General features: G+C 37.6%; 1 protein-coding gene across 4 annotated transcripts in view; it reads right to left on the minus strand.

The window, feature by feature from the left end:
• Positions 1–19,726, minus strand: part of SGCE (sarcoglycan epsilon) — a 72,503-nt gene that overhangs the window by 8,586 nt on the left and 44,191 nt on the right. For 2 of the 4 annotated variants that reach the window (XM_066239950.1, XM_066239949.1), the window contains exons 6-9: positions 8,762–8,924; positions 5,939–6,150; positions 4,966–4,992; positions 4,050–4,238 (exon numbers count right to left, since the gene is read on the minus strand). In XM_066239950.1, the coding sequence (XP_066096047.1) occupies positions 4,050–4,238; positions 4,966–4,992; positions 5,939–6,150; positions 8,762–8,924 (591 nt within the window). Of the gene's footprint in view, positions 1–4,049; positions 4,239–4,588; positions 4,663–4,965; positions 4,993–5,938; positions 6,151–8,761; positions 8,925–19,726 lie in introns of those variants that run through there. The other 2 variants (XM_066239951.1, XM_066239947.1) reach the window with 2 other exon arrangements.

Genomic DNA, 19,726 nt, shown 5'->3' on the forward strand with positions numbered 1-19,726 from the left:
AAGATTAAAAACTGGTTAAGTATTGGCCCTGGCCGGTTGGCTCAGCGGTAGAGCGTCGGCCTGGCATGCGGGGGACCTGGGTTCGATTCCCGGCCAGGGCACATAGGAGACGCGCCCATTTGCTTCTCCACCCCCCCCCTCCTTCCTCTCTGTCTCTCTCTTCCCCTCCCGCAGCCAAGGCTCCATTGGAGCAAAGATGGCCCGGGCGCTGGGGATGGCTCCTTGGCCTCTGCCCCAGGCGCTGGAGTGGCTCTGGTTGCGGTAGAGCGACGCCCCGGAGGGGCAGAGCGTTGCCCCTGGTGGGCGTGCCGGGTGGATCCCGGTAGGGCGCATGCGGGAGTCTGTCTGACTGTCACTCCCCGTTTCCAGCTTCAGAAAAATACAAAAAAAAATAATAAATAAAAATAAATAAAAACTGGTTAAGCATAGATGCAGCAACGCTGACTATACGAGGAGATGGGGGACATTTCACAGAATATGTGTGTAGTGCTCCTTAAGATCGTCATGGTTGGTGGAAATGAGGAAAGTGGAGGACACTGTCCAGACCAGAGAAGACTAAGAAACATGACGATTACTGTGTTCTAGACAGAATCCTGGAACAGAAGAAGGAAATTAGGGAAAAAACTAGTAAAATCTAGGGGGAAGAAAAGCTCCAATGTTGGTTTTTCAGTTGAAACAAATATATATAATAAAATACTGTATGGGTTATCTGGAACTCTTTGTATTATCTTTGCAATATTTTTTTTAATCTCCAAAACAATTCCCAAATAATAAGTTGATTAAATAATAACTACATTAGCAAAGATTAAATTCACCTTCCATTTCTCTACTATGTGACATTGTAACAGCCTGTTTGTTCTGTCCCCGTAAACTGAGACAGAGGACCAATGAAACCCGTTCTTTCAGAGCATGTTTCCTCTCCAGTTCCCTCACCTTGCCTGTGACCTGACTCAGAGAACCTGCTGATCTCCTGAGGTCAGTGACCACAGATCTACCCCGGATTTGCCAAACTAGGTAAATAATCTAATCTCGGTTTTGAGATTAGCTTTATCTTTTATTGTGTCTCAATTTAATCATCTGCAAATAATGAAACACTCGTTGCTGCCTAATTTATGGTGTCAGTCTGGAGTCTTATGAAGCATTCTAATAAAAAAAATATATAACGTAACTATGGAATTGATAAATAACTGTGACAACCCCTCATTGCACAACTATGAGTTTTCTATACTTAACAATGTTATGAGCTTCTCTATACCTTCTGGATTAACTTGTTTAAAAGACCCAAATAAGTTTCTATGTAGCTCTGAATTTTCTTGAGTCTTGCCTAGAAGCCCGCATAAACGTTTATCCACGTCCTTATGTTTGAATATTTCTGGTATTGAGTCTGAAGAATAAACAGAAAATCCAGTAGCTATTCAAGTTATTTCTGAGTGATAAATTCAGTACAGTTAGTATGAATATGTAAAGATGAAATGCATGCCCCTTTTAGGAAGGGTTAATTAATAAATACCAGGTGGCATTACCCAAGCATAAAACTAGTTATCAAATACTGTAATTCCTCATCCAATATCTCATTTTAATGTTAAAAATTCAGTTAGATTCAAATGACCAAAATACTTATATATGTGTGTACTTGGTACCAACATAGAACTTTAAAGATAGAGCTATGATTTTAAGGTAAGGAGTAAAAGCTGAATTTATATAAAGGACAGCTGTGACAACCCTGCTACAATAAATTTCCTATTATCTGGCATGGTTAGAAAATGAGGTTAATCACACATTCTAGTTTGTAGGGAGTAACCATAGAGACCATGCACATTTTATCCATTTCCAAGAATAAGAGAAAGATAATATACACTCAACAATGAAACTACACCAAATGTAATTTAATTTTCGTCTGATGAGTTAGACACACTTGATGATCTTGCAGTGCCTCAGAATAATCATTGTGAACATCATCAATTATCTATGCACCCTATTTATCTAGAAGTACTAGTTAATGGAGTTTTTCCATTAGCAGAAATCAGAATAATAAGGTTTTCTGGACTTAAAAATACACATACGGCAAAACTGTTACAAGTTCAATAAAATAACCGACTGCATTTACAAATACAGAGATGTGATTGACAAAATGACAGTCTTTATAGGGCTATGAAAAGACCAGGAAGATGCATTTGGTTGTAAACTACATAGAAAATTTTATTTTGTTTGTATATAAGTGGCACCATTGCAAAATCCTAACCACAAGAAATCAAAATTACTTTCAAGGAGCTATTCTTATGCTCAATATATATAGTTGAAAGGATAGCTAAATAATAATAAAACTTTTTCCCCTCCCTTCAACTTCACCAGCAATAGTCTTACTGATTTACAAACATTCAAGTTCTCCTATTCATCACAAATACTTTTCTATTCTAAAATGTGATAGTATTGCTATATTATCATAGAAGCATTTTCCAAACTGTCTTCTTTAAAGAGTTACATTTTCTGACCTGTGACCCATGGATTCACAAAGCATACCAACACACTAACGGCCCTGAGACCTCTTCTGAGTTAAAAAAAAAACAACAACTAAAAACAAACCCGTTTCTAAAGTGTGTTTGACCATTTCAGTTTTTGAGAACATACATCAACATTTCACTAGCACTCTTGGTAGCCTTAAAGAATTCTTTAACTCTTTTCATTATGAAAATGAATGATAAGGCTGTCCATAACTTTCATCTAAAGAAAGCAGGAGAGATTGTTAAATTGTGAACTATTACAATATTACTGAGATTTTACTAATCTTAGCTATTAGTATCTAATCCTGCTGAAGGGATGATGACTTACTAAATAATCAGAGAACACAGAAAGCCAACCCTTCCAACCAGAACCGCTCAACTTTGTAAGACTCTGATATTTACATCTCTGATAGAATATTAAGGCCTCCAAAACTCAAATTTTAAATTACACAATTTTCCCTATTGTAAATAGGATTTGAATCAAGTACACACATAGGCACATAACATACCTTTTCAATACTAAGTAAATGATGTTAGAAGAATTTGGGAAAATACAATAGTTTTAGGGTTCCAAAATATTTTGGACAAATTTATTGCGTCTGACTGTTCTATATATTACTCTTAGTTCATTTAATTTTTAAATGAACACATGCATTTTACATGGTTATTAAATAAGCCTGACAATGGGAAAATGTTTGCACCCAGTATGGCTCCCAGATAAATACTGAATCAATAAAAGGTTACCCTTATGTGTGCATGTGGGAGGGAAATTTTTTTATATGTCCATTCTATTTGTAGAAGGGAAGAAGGAGAGGCTCTCAAAGTCAAACTTGGGCCTTCCTTGGGGAAACCAAATTTAAACCTTTTTAACATACAGTTAAAAGAAGAAAAAAAGTGCCATGTTCTTAAAAAATAAATGGCAGTTTTATCCACAATTCATTTATATCAAAATTGATTGAGGCATATAACATGGTGTTCTAAAGAGTAACAAGATTTTGCCTGAACTCCTCCCTGATACCTACCTTTGCAGGCTTTCTGGCCACAGTCCTAATGCAGCAGGGAAGGTTTGCACGAACAAACTGTGTTTATAGCCAAAATTGGAGCTACTTGTTTTGATATACAAGCAGATCACACACACAAAGAAATGTAGATTAAACTGGTCTGTGGTAATAACATAAGAGGTTAGCAGAACCAAATAATTCTAACAGCTCTAAAAAGTAATCAATTTGTCGTGCTTTAGGAAATGCTTCTCTTTTCACAATTGTTATTTTATTAGCCCCATCAATTTCTTAAATATTAAAGTAAATGTCATCTTGTTTGGATTATTGAAGAAAAACACAATACCATTCCGTAAAAGCAATTCTGTTCATTTGGGTCAGCACAGTGGGGCTGGCATCTATACTATCAACGTCCTTCTGGCATTTTCTCTTTGTTAGAAAGAAACACACATACAAACAAACACAAGCACCACAATGAAAAGCTCTAGTCTTTATACACGTTAACTAGACTTAGGCATATTAATACTCACTGTCCCAAATGGATACTTACTGCTGCGTCTGCATCAATGGCATATTAGTGCTCTCATAATTGTCTGCGTGTAGAGGAGGTATGATTTCCCCTGTCACAGGGTGAAACACAGGCAGCGTTGACAGAGGCCATGCTATCTCTCTATTCTTGGACATGTCACGAAGTTCTTTGGTAGATTTCTGAATAGCACTATGATGGACCAGTTGGATGCTAGGTCAAAAAGAAATAAAATGATGTATTTAAAATCATATTTTATCCCAGTAGATCATCAATATAAAATTTTTTTTTTTTTTTTTTTAAACAGGAGGACATTATTGCACAGTGGGCTTTCTACAAGTTATCTCATAAAAAGATACATTTCATATACTTCCAACATAGAAAAATTGAAAACTATAAACTAATTTTTAATTAAATGTGTCTTTCATTCAACTAAGCTATAAAGCATTGTGTTAATACAGCCCTAAGTAATGAACTAGCATTCTATTTAATTTCTACGATTAAGATTAAACTACCAGAGCTTTTATATTATTGCTTCTGATAGGGCATTTATAAATACTCACAGAAGTTTCATTTTATGGTAGGTTTTTACTGTAGATTCAGGAAAACGTGTATGAAAGGTCTTTTCATCTGTTCTCTGGTTTATAGAAATGCAGATTGGGAAATCACATAATATAAATGGCAAGTTAATATTCTGAATCTGAAATATTTTAGGTTTAGCTTTTATCTGTATAATCTTAGTTTTCAAACCTTTTTTTTTTATTTTTAGTTTCAACCCCTTCTAAATATCTCTATTTAGAAAGCAGCTTTCACATTTATAAAATAAACTATGAAAGATGACAAATTAAAAAAAAAGCATGACACACATGTAAGAAGCATGATGAGCAACTGAGAAATGGAAAAGAATGATAAAGAAAATAACAGGAAAGAAGACACTTACTCTGGTGTTTGCATGTTTCTCTTTTCCCTAGAAACAAAACAAAATTTATGAATTAAATAATAGCATTGATATTTGACACATTTAGACTATATGCTCATGGGATCTGGCATGATGTGGAAATGCTGACACTGTCACTATTAAATGCCACCAGGCAGCATGGCCGCCAGGTTTGGAGCATTGCTTGGATGAGTATACATACAGAGATGGAATACTGATGAGAAACATACAGAAAAATGAAATTAAAAAAAGGAGATTAAGAATCAAGCTCTCGGAAATAAATTCTACGACATGATGAAATCAGGCTACATGTAAAAATGGAAGGATTTGTTACTTGCTGCTTTATTAATTTTGATCCTTGACTTTTGTTATCCTGACTTCCAAATAATCTTGGGAGAGTATTTTAATTGACACAGATGTCCTGAAAGTACTAACTAGTCATGATCTGAATATTCATTACTCAAAATTATAGACTCATTTTCATTAATTTACTCCTAAGTTTATATATATATATATGGGTATATACATATTTAAACATTTAGATTGTCACCCTGTTTGACAACAGAACAATTTTAAGAATTCTGACCATCACTCTTGATCAAACTAAGACAATTTATTTAGTTAACGTGCAATTACCATTTCAATAGATTCCCACCTCTCTGCTTACAAAAGGTAGCTTGCATAACCAAAATATCCAGCCTTAGTTTTTGTTGGGACTGTTTTTGCCAGCATGAATTTACAGCTAACCTTAATAATTTTTGAATAAATTATATTCCCCTAAATTGATTTTTTAGACTCCAAACTATTTTAATTCATTTTTACAGGAGCAAAATACTGTAGTTTGACTTAAACACAATTTCAATTCATTTACAAAGTATTTTAGGACTTAAATAAAACTTGGCTTTTAATGGAATCTTATATGTTGTTATCTTAGCAGACTCTATAATTTTTTTTATTAGTGTTTGAAAGTACTCACACTCCTTCCCGTCGGCAGCACATGATATAAGCAAGTATTAGAAAAAGGACCAATGCGACTGCCGAGGGCACGGCCAGTGTAATTAGGAAATCCGTGTAATAGTCTCTGCTTTTCAAAGAATCAGAAGGGGGTTTGTACTCTCCACCATCAGGTAAAATCCCCTCTCCACGAATCACTTCCTGATAGGTGGACACTTGCTTTGTTTTATCAACCTGATATAAAAGAAGACAATTACAAATCAAATTAACAGCTGCAAACATTATACAATTTTAAGATCTACACATATCAAAACATTCTTTGACAAATTACTAAGAAGCCATCTTTGCTAATTACTTTATTACCTTGAACTTGCGATTCTGGAGGGGAGCTAGGAAGTAATGAATAAAAGTAGTCAGTGGAAGGCTTTATGTTGGCCTACTTTCTGTGTCCTTCTCACTCTGTATAAAAACATGCCTGGATAGATACATAATAAATGTGTGAATGTAGTTGTGTTTTTCTAGTTTCCTTTCTCCAGAACAGAAGTCCTTCACCCTACTATGTAAATTTCTTATTTCCTAATGACAAACCTCTAGTGTCGGTCGATGTTGACAAACCATAAACCTGCTGATAACCAGGTATGCGGGTGTGGTTTCCAAAGTGAGCAAACGAGAAAAGAGAAAAAAACGAGAGGCAGTTTCTCAATGATTACAACTTTGATCTTTCTGGCATCCAGTTGACGAAAACAGATTTTTTGGAAAGGTAGTTTGAGGAACATGTAACCCATCTAATTATCATCATTTTACTAAATTCTACCCCAGAATCAAAAACTGCACATTGATACTATATTAATTTACCTCTACATTAACTGAATTGTTTTCACTAAATTACATTTAGTCATGCTAAGGGTTTCTTTAAAACCACTACAAAAGAGTCATATGAAATTTGTTACTACATTTGTTCCTTACCTCCTCCCTAACAAAAAGTTGGTAAGAATTATTTGTGGCATTTCTCAGTATTCTCTCCGCAAAAGCTTCACTTGAAGAATTTTGTTAACAATGCGGTGCTAGTAAAAACCTTATTTTCTGCCCAGGAATTCATGTTTGCCTCCTTTCAGAATGAGAATAAAATAACTGATGAATTTCCGTTTTTAATCCTGGATGTTAGCACTCTTGTTGTCAAACTTACACTTAGGCTTACTTTTTTTGGGGGGGGGGTAAAATTTAGGTCCTACTTTGCCATTTCTTTCATATTTCATTTATCATGTTTACTCATTGATTCTTTCACTTAAGCCTCTTAAAATCTTCTGTGGTTAGATGTAACATATAAATAAATGCATGGAAAATAAACAACAAAAATTCCTAACCTTTCTATTTCTAAAGTCTTACAGCCAAAATTAAAATCTTCAAAGCTTGTTATTTTTAAACCTTTAAAATTAGATAATATTTCTAAACACACACATGTTACAGCAGAAACACAAGGAAAGGGCACTGCCAGGGCCGCTGGCTACCGACTCTGGTTAGAGGCATCTATTTAAATTAGGAGTGCAGCCGCTCAAGTCTTTCAGACCCTTGTACGATTCGCACCACGACTGCCATCCTGGGCTCTGTCATTTCAACATTTATCTCTAATTCACAAACCACGCCATCTTAATCATTTTACTTGATTTAAGAAGGCAAAGAAAGAACATTACTTTCCTAAGACAGAAGTGACATGGAAAGAAGAGGCCAGAGCCCAGGGGCACAGGTGCTAAATTCTCCCCTAGCGGGTCCAGGAAAGTGGCCTGCAGCTGGTTCTCTAAGACGTGAAGTGACAGTTGTGTTTATGTGTCAGTGACTCTGCTCAAATGTCAGCTTTAAACTTAGATCTCATTCAGTCACTGCCAATCATCAAGAGTTGACAGAAGTTAAATCTAAAGGTCCCTAAAGAGGTAAAACAAATTTCCAGTCTTCCAGAAAGCAGGAGCAGAAAATACAATATACATTTTATATAGGACATTACATATATATGCATATATGTAAATATATGTATCTTAAATCTATATGAAACCTTACCCCCATTTTACTAAGTCTTTTAGCACTGAGTTAAGAAGTTGTTTCGAGTCTGCCTCTATTTGGCTTGTTAGTGCATTTTGTTCATTAGATGCCGCATATAAGTGAAATTATATGGTATATGTCTTTCTCTGACTGGCTTTCTTGGGGGTGGTGAACACACAATCCAGTGTTCAGAGATGTGTTGTGGAATTGGGCGCTTGAAACCTGTATAACTATGTTCATCAGTGTTACCCCAGTAAATTCAATAAAAAAGAAATAAAAAGTTGCTAAGAAAGAAATATTTGATATTTACGGGGCTATGGGTAAGACCTGCCTCATTTGGCATTACTTCCTTATCCCTTGAGCTTGCCCTACAATTTGAGTTTCTAGGACACTGAATTAGAGCACAATATTGCTGTAATTCAGGTTTATGACTGTACTCAGGTCTCTCCTTTCAGAGTGGGGTAGTGGTAACCTATCTGAGACCTTCCCCACATGTTACACTGACCCATCGTCTACCCGGAGTTAGCAGCCACCTGGATGCCCAGGGTGAGCATTTGGACCACCTGCCAAGCTAATCCAGCCCAGCATCCAATCAAGAGTAGACTGAGAACAAAAGTGGGGATACTCTTTCCCAAATGGATACACTCTCAATGAGCTTGCCAATTACTTAAAAGTCAACAAAGTAAACCCAGGATTTGTTCCTAAAAGCAATTCAGGTTTATCTCCTGCCACATCACTTCTAATTACATTTGCAAAAAAAAAAAAAAATATATATATATGTATGTATTGTATATCTATAATTCAAACTCACCAACGAAATTTTGCACCAGTCAATGTAAAATTGAGTACGAAATTTTTTATCGCATGTGATTACAGGCTCCATTTCTTGACTGCATCTCAATTGATTCTGTGGATTTTCAACTTCTCGTAAACAAGAAGAAAACGGGACATCTGCACCAACCATGACATAAACGCTGTAAAAATGTGACACTCTTAGGTTATCCTTTAAGAAAATTGAAAACACTAAAAAACAATCTACCCTGAAAGCAGGCTTTATCCTTTTCAATTGAGGGATTATCTAGAATCATCCCTAAGGTAAGGGCCAGGTTTTAGAAGAGGTGATTCATGGAGGGGCTTCCTTTCATCTTTTCCTTTATTCAACCAATATTTACTGAGTGCTTTGGCACACCAGACACTCTTTCAATTCTATGTTAATTTCTAAAAAAAACAAAACAAAACATACTTTCATCCTACTTATTTTAATTCGAAATAATTATGTGTCCTATTCTGATTACTATATTTGTTAGGTTACTTACATTTAAAAATTATTCTCAAAGTAAGTTGTTTAGAAAAAAACATATTCACTAATATAATAAATAATTATTAGTAATAAATCTTCCCTTGAATTTATTTGAATAAGATTGTGAAATTGTACCCCTGGAGGTACGGAGCTTTAGGGAAACTTAGCTATTTTCCCCAACCGTTCTATTAGACAACTGCACAGACCTCTACTGTTAGACTTATCATTGCAAGGTCTCTCAGACTTATCTAAGAAGTGAATATAAGATAAAAACTATTGTTTGTTAAGCATAAACTAGGCAAACAAAATTTATTTTCTGGGAGTGTATCTTACCAATTAGGGGAAATAATCCCACTTAATTGATCAATAGTTGAGTCACAATAAAAAAGAAGACAATAATAGCATTTAAATAATATTAGAGCAGCTTGAAAGGGTAGAAATGTCATATAGATCTTTCAAAAGAAAAAAGAAAATTCAGAAATTACTCTAAATTAAATATTATTTCTTTTCCTAATGGCAATGCTATAGGTACTTATGAAATAAAATAAATCCATTAAAATTCAGCTCTCTTCATTGCAGAAATTGACAACTGATCCTAAAATGTATATGGAAATCCAAAGACTCAAAATAGCCACACACACACAAAAAAAAAATCTTGAAAAAGTTGGAGCCTCACAATTATGAATTTCAGAGCTTACTACAAAGCTAAAGTAATTAAGACCACATGGTATTAGCATTAGGATAGAAGTGTAGATCAACACAATAGAATCAAAAGTCCAGAAATAAACTCTTACATTTAGTAAACTGAAATTTGTCACAGGTGCCAAGACAATTTAACGGGGGAAAGAACAGTCTTTACAACATATGGTGCTGGGACAACCAGACTTTTCCAGATGTAAAAAAATTGAAGGTGGATCCCTACCTCACATCATATAAAAAAATTAACTCAGATTAGACAAAGACTTAAGTGCAAGAGCTAAAACTATTAAACTCTGAGAAGAAAACCGGTATAAACCTTTGTGACCTTGGATTCTTAGAAATGACACTGAAAGTTACAGCAATAATTGAAAAAAAATAAATTGTACTTATCAAAATTAAAAACTTTGTGTTTCAAAGGACACACTTCAAGAAAGTAAAAAGGAAATCCATGAAATGGGAGAAAATATCTGCAAATTATAGCTCTAAGGGGACTTATATTCCCTCCACATAAAGGACTCTTATAACTCAATAACAAAAGACAAACAATCCAATTTAAAATGGCGAAGGATCTGAATAAACATTTCTCCAAAGAAGATAATACAAATGTTCGATAAGAGCATGAAAAGATGTTCAACATCATGAGCCATTAGCAAAAGAGAAATCAAAACTACAATGAGAGGCCTTGGCCGAGCTGCTCAGTGTAAAGAGCATTGTCCCAATGAGCTGAGGGCACGGATTCAATCCTGGGTCAAGGCACATATGAAAAGCAATCAATGAGTACACAACTAAATGGAACAATGAAGTGGAACGAGTCGATGCGTCTCTCTCATTCACTCTTGCTCTCACTCTCTCAATCAATGAAAAAAAAAAAACCACAATGACATACCACTTCACACCCATTTTAAGGGAAAAAACAGATAATAGGAAGTGCCAGCAAGAATGTGAAGAAACTGGAACTTTCTTACTCTGCTGGTGGGAATATAAAATAGTGCAACTGGTTTGGAGAACAGTCTGGTAATTCCTCAAAAAAAAAAAGTTAAATACAGTTACCATGTGACCAGCAATTCCACTCCTAAGTGAAACGAAAATACATCTATACAAAAGTTGATGCATGAATGTTTACAGCAACATTATTCCTAATAGTCAAAAAGTGAAAACAATCCAAATGCTCATCAAATGCATTGATAAAAGACTAAATAGTTATATAACAGAATATTAGCCCTAAAAAAGCACTGATACATGCTACATCATGGATGGACCCTGAAAACAGTATGGTAAGTGAAAGAAACCAGCCACAAAAGACCACAAATTGTGTAATTCTATTCATATGAAATGTTCAGGATAGGCAAAATTATAGAGACAGCAAGTAAACAGCAGACAAGTGACTGCTAATGGATGTGGGGGGGGTGCGTTGGGATGATGACAATGTCTAAAATTGATTGTGGTATTGATTGTACAACTTTTGGAATAAACTAAAATCCATTGACTTGTATACTTTTTTTTTTTTTTTTTCATTTTTCTGAAGCTGGAAACAGGGAGAGACAGTCAGACAGACTCCTGCATGCGCCCGACCGGGATCCACCCGGCACGCCCACCAGGGGCGACGCTCTGCCCACCAGGGGGCGATGCTCTGCCCATCCTGGGCGTCGCCATGTTGCGACCAGAGCCACTCTAGCGCCTGGGGCAGAGGCCACAGAGCCATCCCCAGCGCCCGGGCCATCTTTGCTCCAATGGAGCCTTGGCTGCGGGAGGGGAAGAGAGAGACAGAGAGGGAAAGCGCGGCGGAGGGGTGGAGAAGCAAATGGGCGCTTCTCCTGTGTGCCCTGGCCGGGAATCGAACCCGGGTCCTCCGCACGCTAGGCCGACGCTCTACCGCTGAGCCAACCGGCCAGGGCGACTTGTATATTTTAAGTAGGAGAATTGTATGGTATGTGAACTGTATCTCAATAAAGCTGTTATTTTTAAAAATTTAATAAAAGTGCAGTACCTAAATTCAAAGCTATGTGAATGTAAGTATGAAGTCATACATACCCTGAGATGACAACTGTGCCCAGAGTACAATTACATTAATCATTTGGTTGCTCTTATGTGAAATGTATATTTGGACTTAAAATCCATTTGAAAGAACCTTAAGGAAAACACTATAATGCCTTTGGGAGACAAATAGTGTATAACAGCCTGAAACTACAGATCAAATTAAAAATTCAGAACAAAAGTAGATGTGAGAAACCATTGGTCAAGTATGTGGATGTTCTGTGAATCTAAACACATTCCACGTAAACAAGTTACATAAAGCCAATTTATATGCCCTTATTAACTGCCTAGCAAAAACCATATTTTTCCTTGATACTTGTAAAATATATTAGTAAATATAGAAATAAAATAAATATGTCTTACAATAGTCCTGTTTTAACATGACATTAAATTGTATTTATAATTGATAATTTTTAAACTAATTCACTTCAAGATAACATAAGTAGACATAAGCATATGTGTTTTTGGTGCTTTGAAAGTTTATTATTTTCTCAAAATGAAAAGCAATATAAAACATTACAGGCCCTGGCCGGTTGGCTCAGCGGTAGAGCGTTGGCCTAGCGTGCGGAGGACCCGGGTTCGATTCCTGGCCAGGGCACACAGGAGAAGCGTCCATTTGCTTCTCCACCCCTCCGCCGCGCCTTCCTCTCTGTCTCTCTCTTCCCCTCCCGCAGCCAAGGCTCCATTGGAGCAAAGATGGCCCGGGTGCTGGGGATGGCTCTGTGGCCTCTGCCTCAGGCGCTAGAGTGGCTCTGGTCGCAACATGGCGACGCCCAGGATGGGCAGAGCATCGCCCCCTGGTGGGCAGAGCGCCGCCCCCTGGTGGGCATGCCGGGTGGATCCTGGTCCGGCACATGCGGGAGTCTGTCTGACTATCTCTCCCTGTTTCCAGCTTCAGAAAAATGCAAAAACAACAACAACAACAACAAAAAAACATTACATAAAACTTGGGATCTAAAAACAGAATTACTTAATATTACCAGGATAACTACAGTATTTTCATTTTCCAATGTACTTTGCAGAATATTTTTCAAATGCATATATTTTAACCTACTTGTAATTGTCTCTAAAATGTAATTTTGTATCCTTTTTTACTAAATGCATCATAAGCATTTTCTATATTGTACAGTCTTGGTAATTATAGTTTTATGGCTATATAATTTTAAAGTGTACGTGATTTATTAAGCAATTATTTTAGAGCTGGACATGTAAGCTGTTTCCAATATTTTTGATGTTATAAATAATATTGTAAAGACTATCTCTGCATATTCTTCAGTGTTACTATCTTAGAAGAGATGCCTAGAAGTGGAAACATTTTTATGACAGTTGACACATACTGCCAAATTACTTTCATCTCTACTTGGATGATCCAGAAGCTTCATAAACTTAGTATGTTCTGAACTGAGCTCATCACCCCACCCCACCTCCACCTGTTCCTTCTTCTATCTTCTTCTCTCTCAGTGATTGGCATGGCCACATGCTTGAGCACCATCATCTTGGAGTTCTGTCCTTCTTCCCACATAGCCAATCCATCATTAGTCTCTGACATTTACCCTGAAAGAACTCTCATACACACCTGTCCACTTTGTTTCATCCCACGGCTACAGCCCTAGTTCTAGTCACCATCACTTTCCACAGGGAATGAGGCAACAGTCCCTTAATAGTTCTCCTTGAACCCAGTCTTTTTCACTGTCCTCAGGGAACCTATCTGATGAATAAATGAATAAAAACCATTATACCAGTTTAAAAGCACAAGCAATTGTAGTTTTGTAAGTCACTAAATCTTTGAAATTATCACAAGAAAAAAAAACGATGTATCAATGTGTGGTGATGGATGTTAACTTACTGTGCTGATCATTTCACAGTTTATATACATATATAAAATTATTATGTTGGTACACCTTAAATTTATACAATACATTGTGTCCGTTAAGTCATGGTGCACTTTTGACCAGTCACAGGAAAGCAACAAAAGACGATAGGAATGTGAAATCTGCACCAAATAAAAGGAAAACCCTCCCAGTTTCTGTAGGATGCTGTAGTAGCATGTGCACATGGGCAGATGATGATGTAATACTGTGTATACAGCGGAGCAACCCACGGCCAAGCCAGTCAAGATGTGGATGGTACAGAGGAAAGTTCAGTGTGTTCTTTGGCTTGCTAAATTCGAATCTATGACCAAAGTGCAACGTGAATATCGGTGCGTTTATAATGAAGCGCCACCACATAGGAGTAACATTACTTGGTGGGATAAGCAGTTGAAGGAAACCGGCAGTTTGGTGGAGAAACCCCATTCTGGTAGGCCATCAGTCAGTGACGAGTCTGTAGAGGCTATACGGGATAGCTACCTAAGGAGCCCTAAAAAATCTGTGCATGAGTCCACATCGAACTGCACTAAATAGATATGAAACTGGGAGAGTTTTCCTTTTATTTGGTGCAGATTTCACATTTCTATCATCTTTTGTTGCTTTCCTGTGACCAGTCAAAAGTGCACCATGACTTTATGGACACACTGTATATGTTAATTATATCTCAATAAAACTGGAAAAATAAATAATTTAATAAATAAAATACAAATAGACTATAAATGTTATGATCAAGAAAAGCAGATACTGGAATTACCTTGTAGGTAAAATGTATATATGTTGTGTCTTTTGTAGAACCAGTAAGTTTCAACATGTGGCCTTTTTTCAAAATAATTTTGCATGAGACCATGTATAACAATAACTCTACACTATACATGCTAAAATTACATTTTAATAATCTGTTGCTTTCCTTTCAGTTCCATTTTTGGTATGCAGAAATTAAACATTTTTTTATAAGGATGATCTTTACCTTTATGATTTTAGCCATTATGTTTTCAAACTTTCAAATATGTGCAAACAGACTGACGTAGGAGCATATTATCAAGTACAAGGATCTCAAGAGTGTTATCAAAGCATGGAGTCTCAAGATCTTAGCAACTGGGAAACACTAGGTAGAACTTGTTCCTCATACTTATTTTTCTTCCAATTTGAACAACTCAATTTCCCTTGAGGAAAAAAGGATTCACTGAGGCCTTTATACAGACAATGTGAAGAACTGAGAAATGGGGAAAAATTTCAAGTTAAAACTCTGTGCCCTGGCCAATTGGATCAGTGGTAAAGCATTGGCCCTACATGTGGATGTCCTGGGTTTGATTCCCAGTCAGGGCACACAGAATAAGTGACCATCTGCTTCTCCACTGCTACTCTTCCCCCTTCTCTCTCTCTTCTCCCACAGCCATGGCTTGATTGGTTTGAGCAAACTGGCCCTGGGCACTGAGGATGGCTCCATGGCCCTCCCTCAGACGCTAAAATAGCTCTGTTGATGAGAAACAGAGCAGCGGCCCCAGATGGGCAGAGCAGCACCTGGTAGGGACTTGACAGGTAGAGCCTAATTGGAGGCATTTGGGTGTCGGTCCCACTGCCTTCCCACCTCTCATTTAATAAAAACAAATAAATTGATTAAAAAAAAAAAAAGGACAAAGAACAGCTCTGCCTTTTCCAGCAATAGCCAGGTAAATGGATGCAAAAATTGTATTTTTTTAAAACCTAACTAAGTGATGCATGTATTTTATTTTTTATTTTGTGTAGTAGGAGATAAAAGACAGTTTAGAGAAAAAAGTGTCTACATGTACTCATATGGACATATTTCCCGGGCGCTCCTGAGCAGTTAAATACACCAGGCCTCCTGCCTCTGTGCCCTCCCCACCTCTTTGTCCCATGCGTATCTGCGATCAGTCCATCAATCAAGAAATAAGATACAAAATAAAGATTAAATGAAACTAAACAAAGGCTCTAATACAGAATAAAACCTTCTGGACTCCAGTCTTACTGCTTGCTTACTCCTCCTCACTGGAGAAGGAAAGAATTCTCAGAAGAGGGAGTAGGCACACGGGCTCAGACCTTTCTGGTTTTGGGGGGGTTTCCTGGTTACAGAAGGGAGACATTTGGGTTTGCTCTGTTCTTTCATGTGGTGGGCTCAGAAGGCCCACCTGCTAAAAGGAGAACTTGAATGTTAGCCATTTTCTGCAAAGGTCCCTAATGCTTTAGGATAAAATCAGAACATTTTTTCCTAGTCCACAAGTCCTACGTGGCCGGGGCCCTCCTTCCTTGGTAACTATCACTCTGGTTCCTAGTCCTCCATTTCCACACAAAGGATGTTTCCAAATCCGCCACGTGTTCTCCTACCTAAGGCTTTTGCCCAAGCTCTTCCCTCTGCCTAGAAGCCCCTGACTCCTTCTTCGAGCAGTCTAATTTGTACTTATATTTTAAACTCGGATCAGGCTTCCATTCACCTCCTCTATGAACCCTTTTAGGGATATCCCTGATGTGGGGAGGAGCCCTCTTCTCTGTGAATACCTCAGCTGTGGTAGGTACCACAGTTTATTACTATTATTATTGAGAGAGAATGAGAGAGACACACAGAGAGAGACAGGAGGGGAGAGAGGGTAAGGAGCAACAACTCGTAGTTGTTTCACTTTAGTTGTGCATTAATGGCTTCTCATACGTGCCTTGACCAGCGCCGAGCCAGTGTCCCCTTGCTCAAGCCGGTGAGCTCTGGGATCATGTATATGATTCCCCACTCAAGTCAGTGAGCCCGTGCTGACAAGCCCACACTCAGAGCCAGTGCCTTTGTGGTTTTGAACCCGTGACCTCAGCATTCTGGGTTGATACTTTATCCACTGTCAGGCTACCACACTATTTTTTAAATGATCTGATTCCTTGCCTGGATGCTAATGGGGTGTGAACAATAGCTGAATTTTTAATTAATTAGCCAATTAATTAACTTCCTTTTTGCCTTGCCTGAGTACCTAAATCAGTTAAAGCAGGTCCCGACATGCCAAGGTTGCAGGTTCAATCCCCAGTCAGGGCACGGAAGGAGCAACCAATGAATACATAAATAAATGGAACAAACTGTTGTTTCTTTCTCTTTCTTTCTCTCTCTCTCTCTGTCAAATCAATCAATAAAATTTTTAAAAATTAATTTTCTTTTTTATCCCTTTCAGTAGTGAGGGTTTTTTCATGCTCGATGATCCCCAGGAGTGAGTTATTTTTCAAAAAACGAAATTAGTTTCTGTTACAATTTTATTAACTTAAAATCATGTTTGTTTGATAACCAATTTATGGAAACAAGAAGAACATACATTTGCCTTTTTTTAATGTTGCCTTACACATTTTTAAAATAAAAATTTTGTACAATCATACTCTGGATGGTCAGGAGGCACGAGGACATACATGAACATCCGTACTACTCAAAGGGTTAATGAGTTTATTGGGATGACACTGATTTGCAAAACCATACAGGTTTGAAGTGCCCAACTCAACTAACCACTCATGCACCCTCTGCCCCGAACAACATCTCTCTCTGTCCCCGTTTCCCCCCCCAGAATAGTGCACTATTCCCCCATAAAAATACTTCAGAAATGTTAAACTATGAAAGTAAAACATGGATGATGCATAGAACTTAGAAGAATAGATATTAGACATCTGGTTGCATTGATTTCATTATTTTTATACTTATAAAAATAGATTTGTATGAGTCTTCAATTTTCATTTTATTCAAGTCTTTTCATTAACTCCTATCTCATATCATCATTTCATAAATGAAAAGATACTCGTGAAAACGTCAGAGGCACATTATTTAAGAATAAAGGATGGCCTGACCTGTGGTGGCGCAGTGGATAAAGCGTCGACCTGGAAATGCTGAGGTCGCCGGTTCGAAACCCTGGGCTTGCCTGGTCAAGGCACATATGGGAGTTGATGCTTCCAGCTCCTCCCCCCTTCTCTCTGTCTCTCTCTCCTCTCTCTCCCTCTCTGTCTCTCTCCTCTCTAAAAATGAATAAAAAAAAAAAATTAAAAAAAAAAAAAGAATAAAGGATAACCTGGGAAATCGCCAGACACGGGGACAACTGAACTAGGGTCTGGCCCAGGATCATGGCCTTGCACCAGAGCAGCATTTGGCAGCCATTGACTTATATTCTCTTCCTCAGGAGTAACTTCTCACTGAGGTCTTGTAGGGCAAAAAGCAGACAATTAATGAAAGGGAGTACCTTGTGAGATTGTCTAAAGAATAAACTAGGCTTTTCTGTTGCTGAGCAAGGCTAGATGCCCATGCTTTGGTAACCAGAGGACACAGCGGTAGGTCTGACAATCTCTTATGAAAAGTGAGTATATTCTTTAATCCTCACACCCCATCATTCCCTTCATAGCCACCATTTACACCACATCACTCACCCCAGGCTGGCAGCTCTGCCATGCCTAGAAGGAAATACGAACCTGCTCCTCTCTCCATGAGCTTTATCCCAGGCTAAATGCAGCCAGAGTCCTCAGCCTCTGGCTCCACGTCAGGAGCAAATGCGGCCCTGAGCCGACACACTTGGAGACAGTGCAGGGGCCCTGGGGTTATGGGTCTGGCAAGTGAAAGGGAATCTCTCCAGGAGGCTCAGCCTTCCTTTGCAGGAGCTTACTCGCTTTGACATAAATCTTTATAATTGTTTTCTGTTAGATTTAGGAGAAGTTTGAAAGCTGTCAGTGAGTTTTGCAGAGATGAAAATATATATACATCGAGAAGGAACAGGAGCTGGGATGCCGCCGAGTGGGTTCTTGGTGATTGGCATTTACGGTGCTTTGGGCTGGGAAAGGGCTGTCGATTACTCTGAGGGTCCACTATGCGAGCTTCCCTGACTGATTTTCTGTTCATTTGACTACTGATGGTAAATAAGGAAAAATGTGCAATTATCGGATTATGGCTGCTGTGAGAAATAAAAAATAATTTCATGGAGCTTTTTTTTTTTTTAAAGATCAGAGAATGAGGCTTATACTAAGTATAGTAGAGCACATTTTAAATACTTAATATTTCTGACATATATGCTTTTTAATAAAATTTTAGAAAAGAAAGGGATGCAATGTTTTTGCTATCTCTGACCCTATTTCTTGATTTTTTCCAATATTTCACTTTGAAAAGGGATTTGTAATCCTGGTTATTTTCAAAAGAAAGTACAGTGGCAAAAGGTTTATTAAGTGAATGAATAATTATCATATGCACCATTAAAAAGGAAGGAAGGCAAAGAGAAGAGTTAAGCATTGGATTTATTTTTAGATTTTAGGCAATAGGGGTATAAATTTTTTTTTTTTTTTGGTTACAATAACATTATATTACAACTAAAAATATGCAAAATCATTCCCAGGAACGTGTATTTTCTTCTGGACCTATACTTTTCTTCTGGAACTATATATACTCTGGGAGGATCTTATTTCATCAGTGCTTGTATAGAGATACTATAGCAACAAGTTGGCTTTGGCTATAATTTATAGAAATGCTATTTTGAAAGACTTTTTGAATACTTTGTAAAGGTTATGGCTTAACAGTAAGTTAAAGCTCATGGGAAGCATTTCAAGTTGGGAAGGGATCTGAGATAACAGGGTCCAAATAAATGCCAGGGGGCCGACTCTCTCAAATATCTGGTAGCACATGGCACATGCCACCCTCCAGCAGGTGCTGGGGGTCAGTCAGTTAATGACTGAATTCTTTAACAAGTACTTGACGGACAAAAATTCTGTTCTTAATTTAGAGTCATATGCTCAGGTCCAGCCCTAGACCCAAAGATTCAGAATCTCTGAGGGGAATCAGAGGTCGGAAACCTATCTATACTTTTACTGATGTGCCTAATGGCAATTCTCAGGCTACACACAGCTGGGAAGCACCGTTTGGGGTTGAAGT

This window comes from Saccopteryx bilineata, chromosome 7, assembly GCF_036850765.1.
Source record: "Saccopteryx bilineata isolate mSacBil1 chromosome 7, mSacBil1_pri_phased_curated, whole genome shotgun sequence".
Taxonomy (NCBI): domain Eukaryota; kingdom Metazoa; phylum Chordata; class Mammalia; order Chiroptera; family Emballonuridae; genus Saccopteryx; species Saccopteryx bilineata.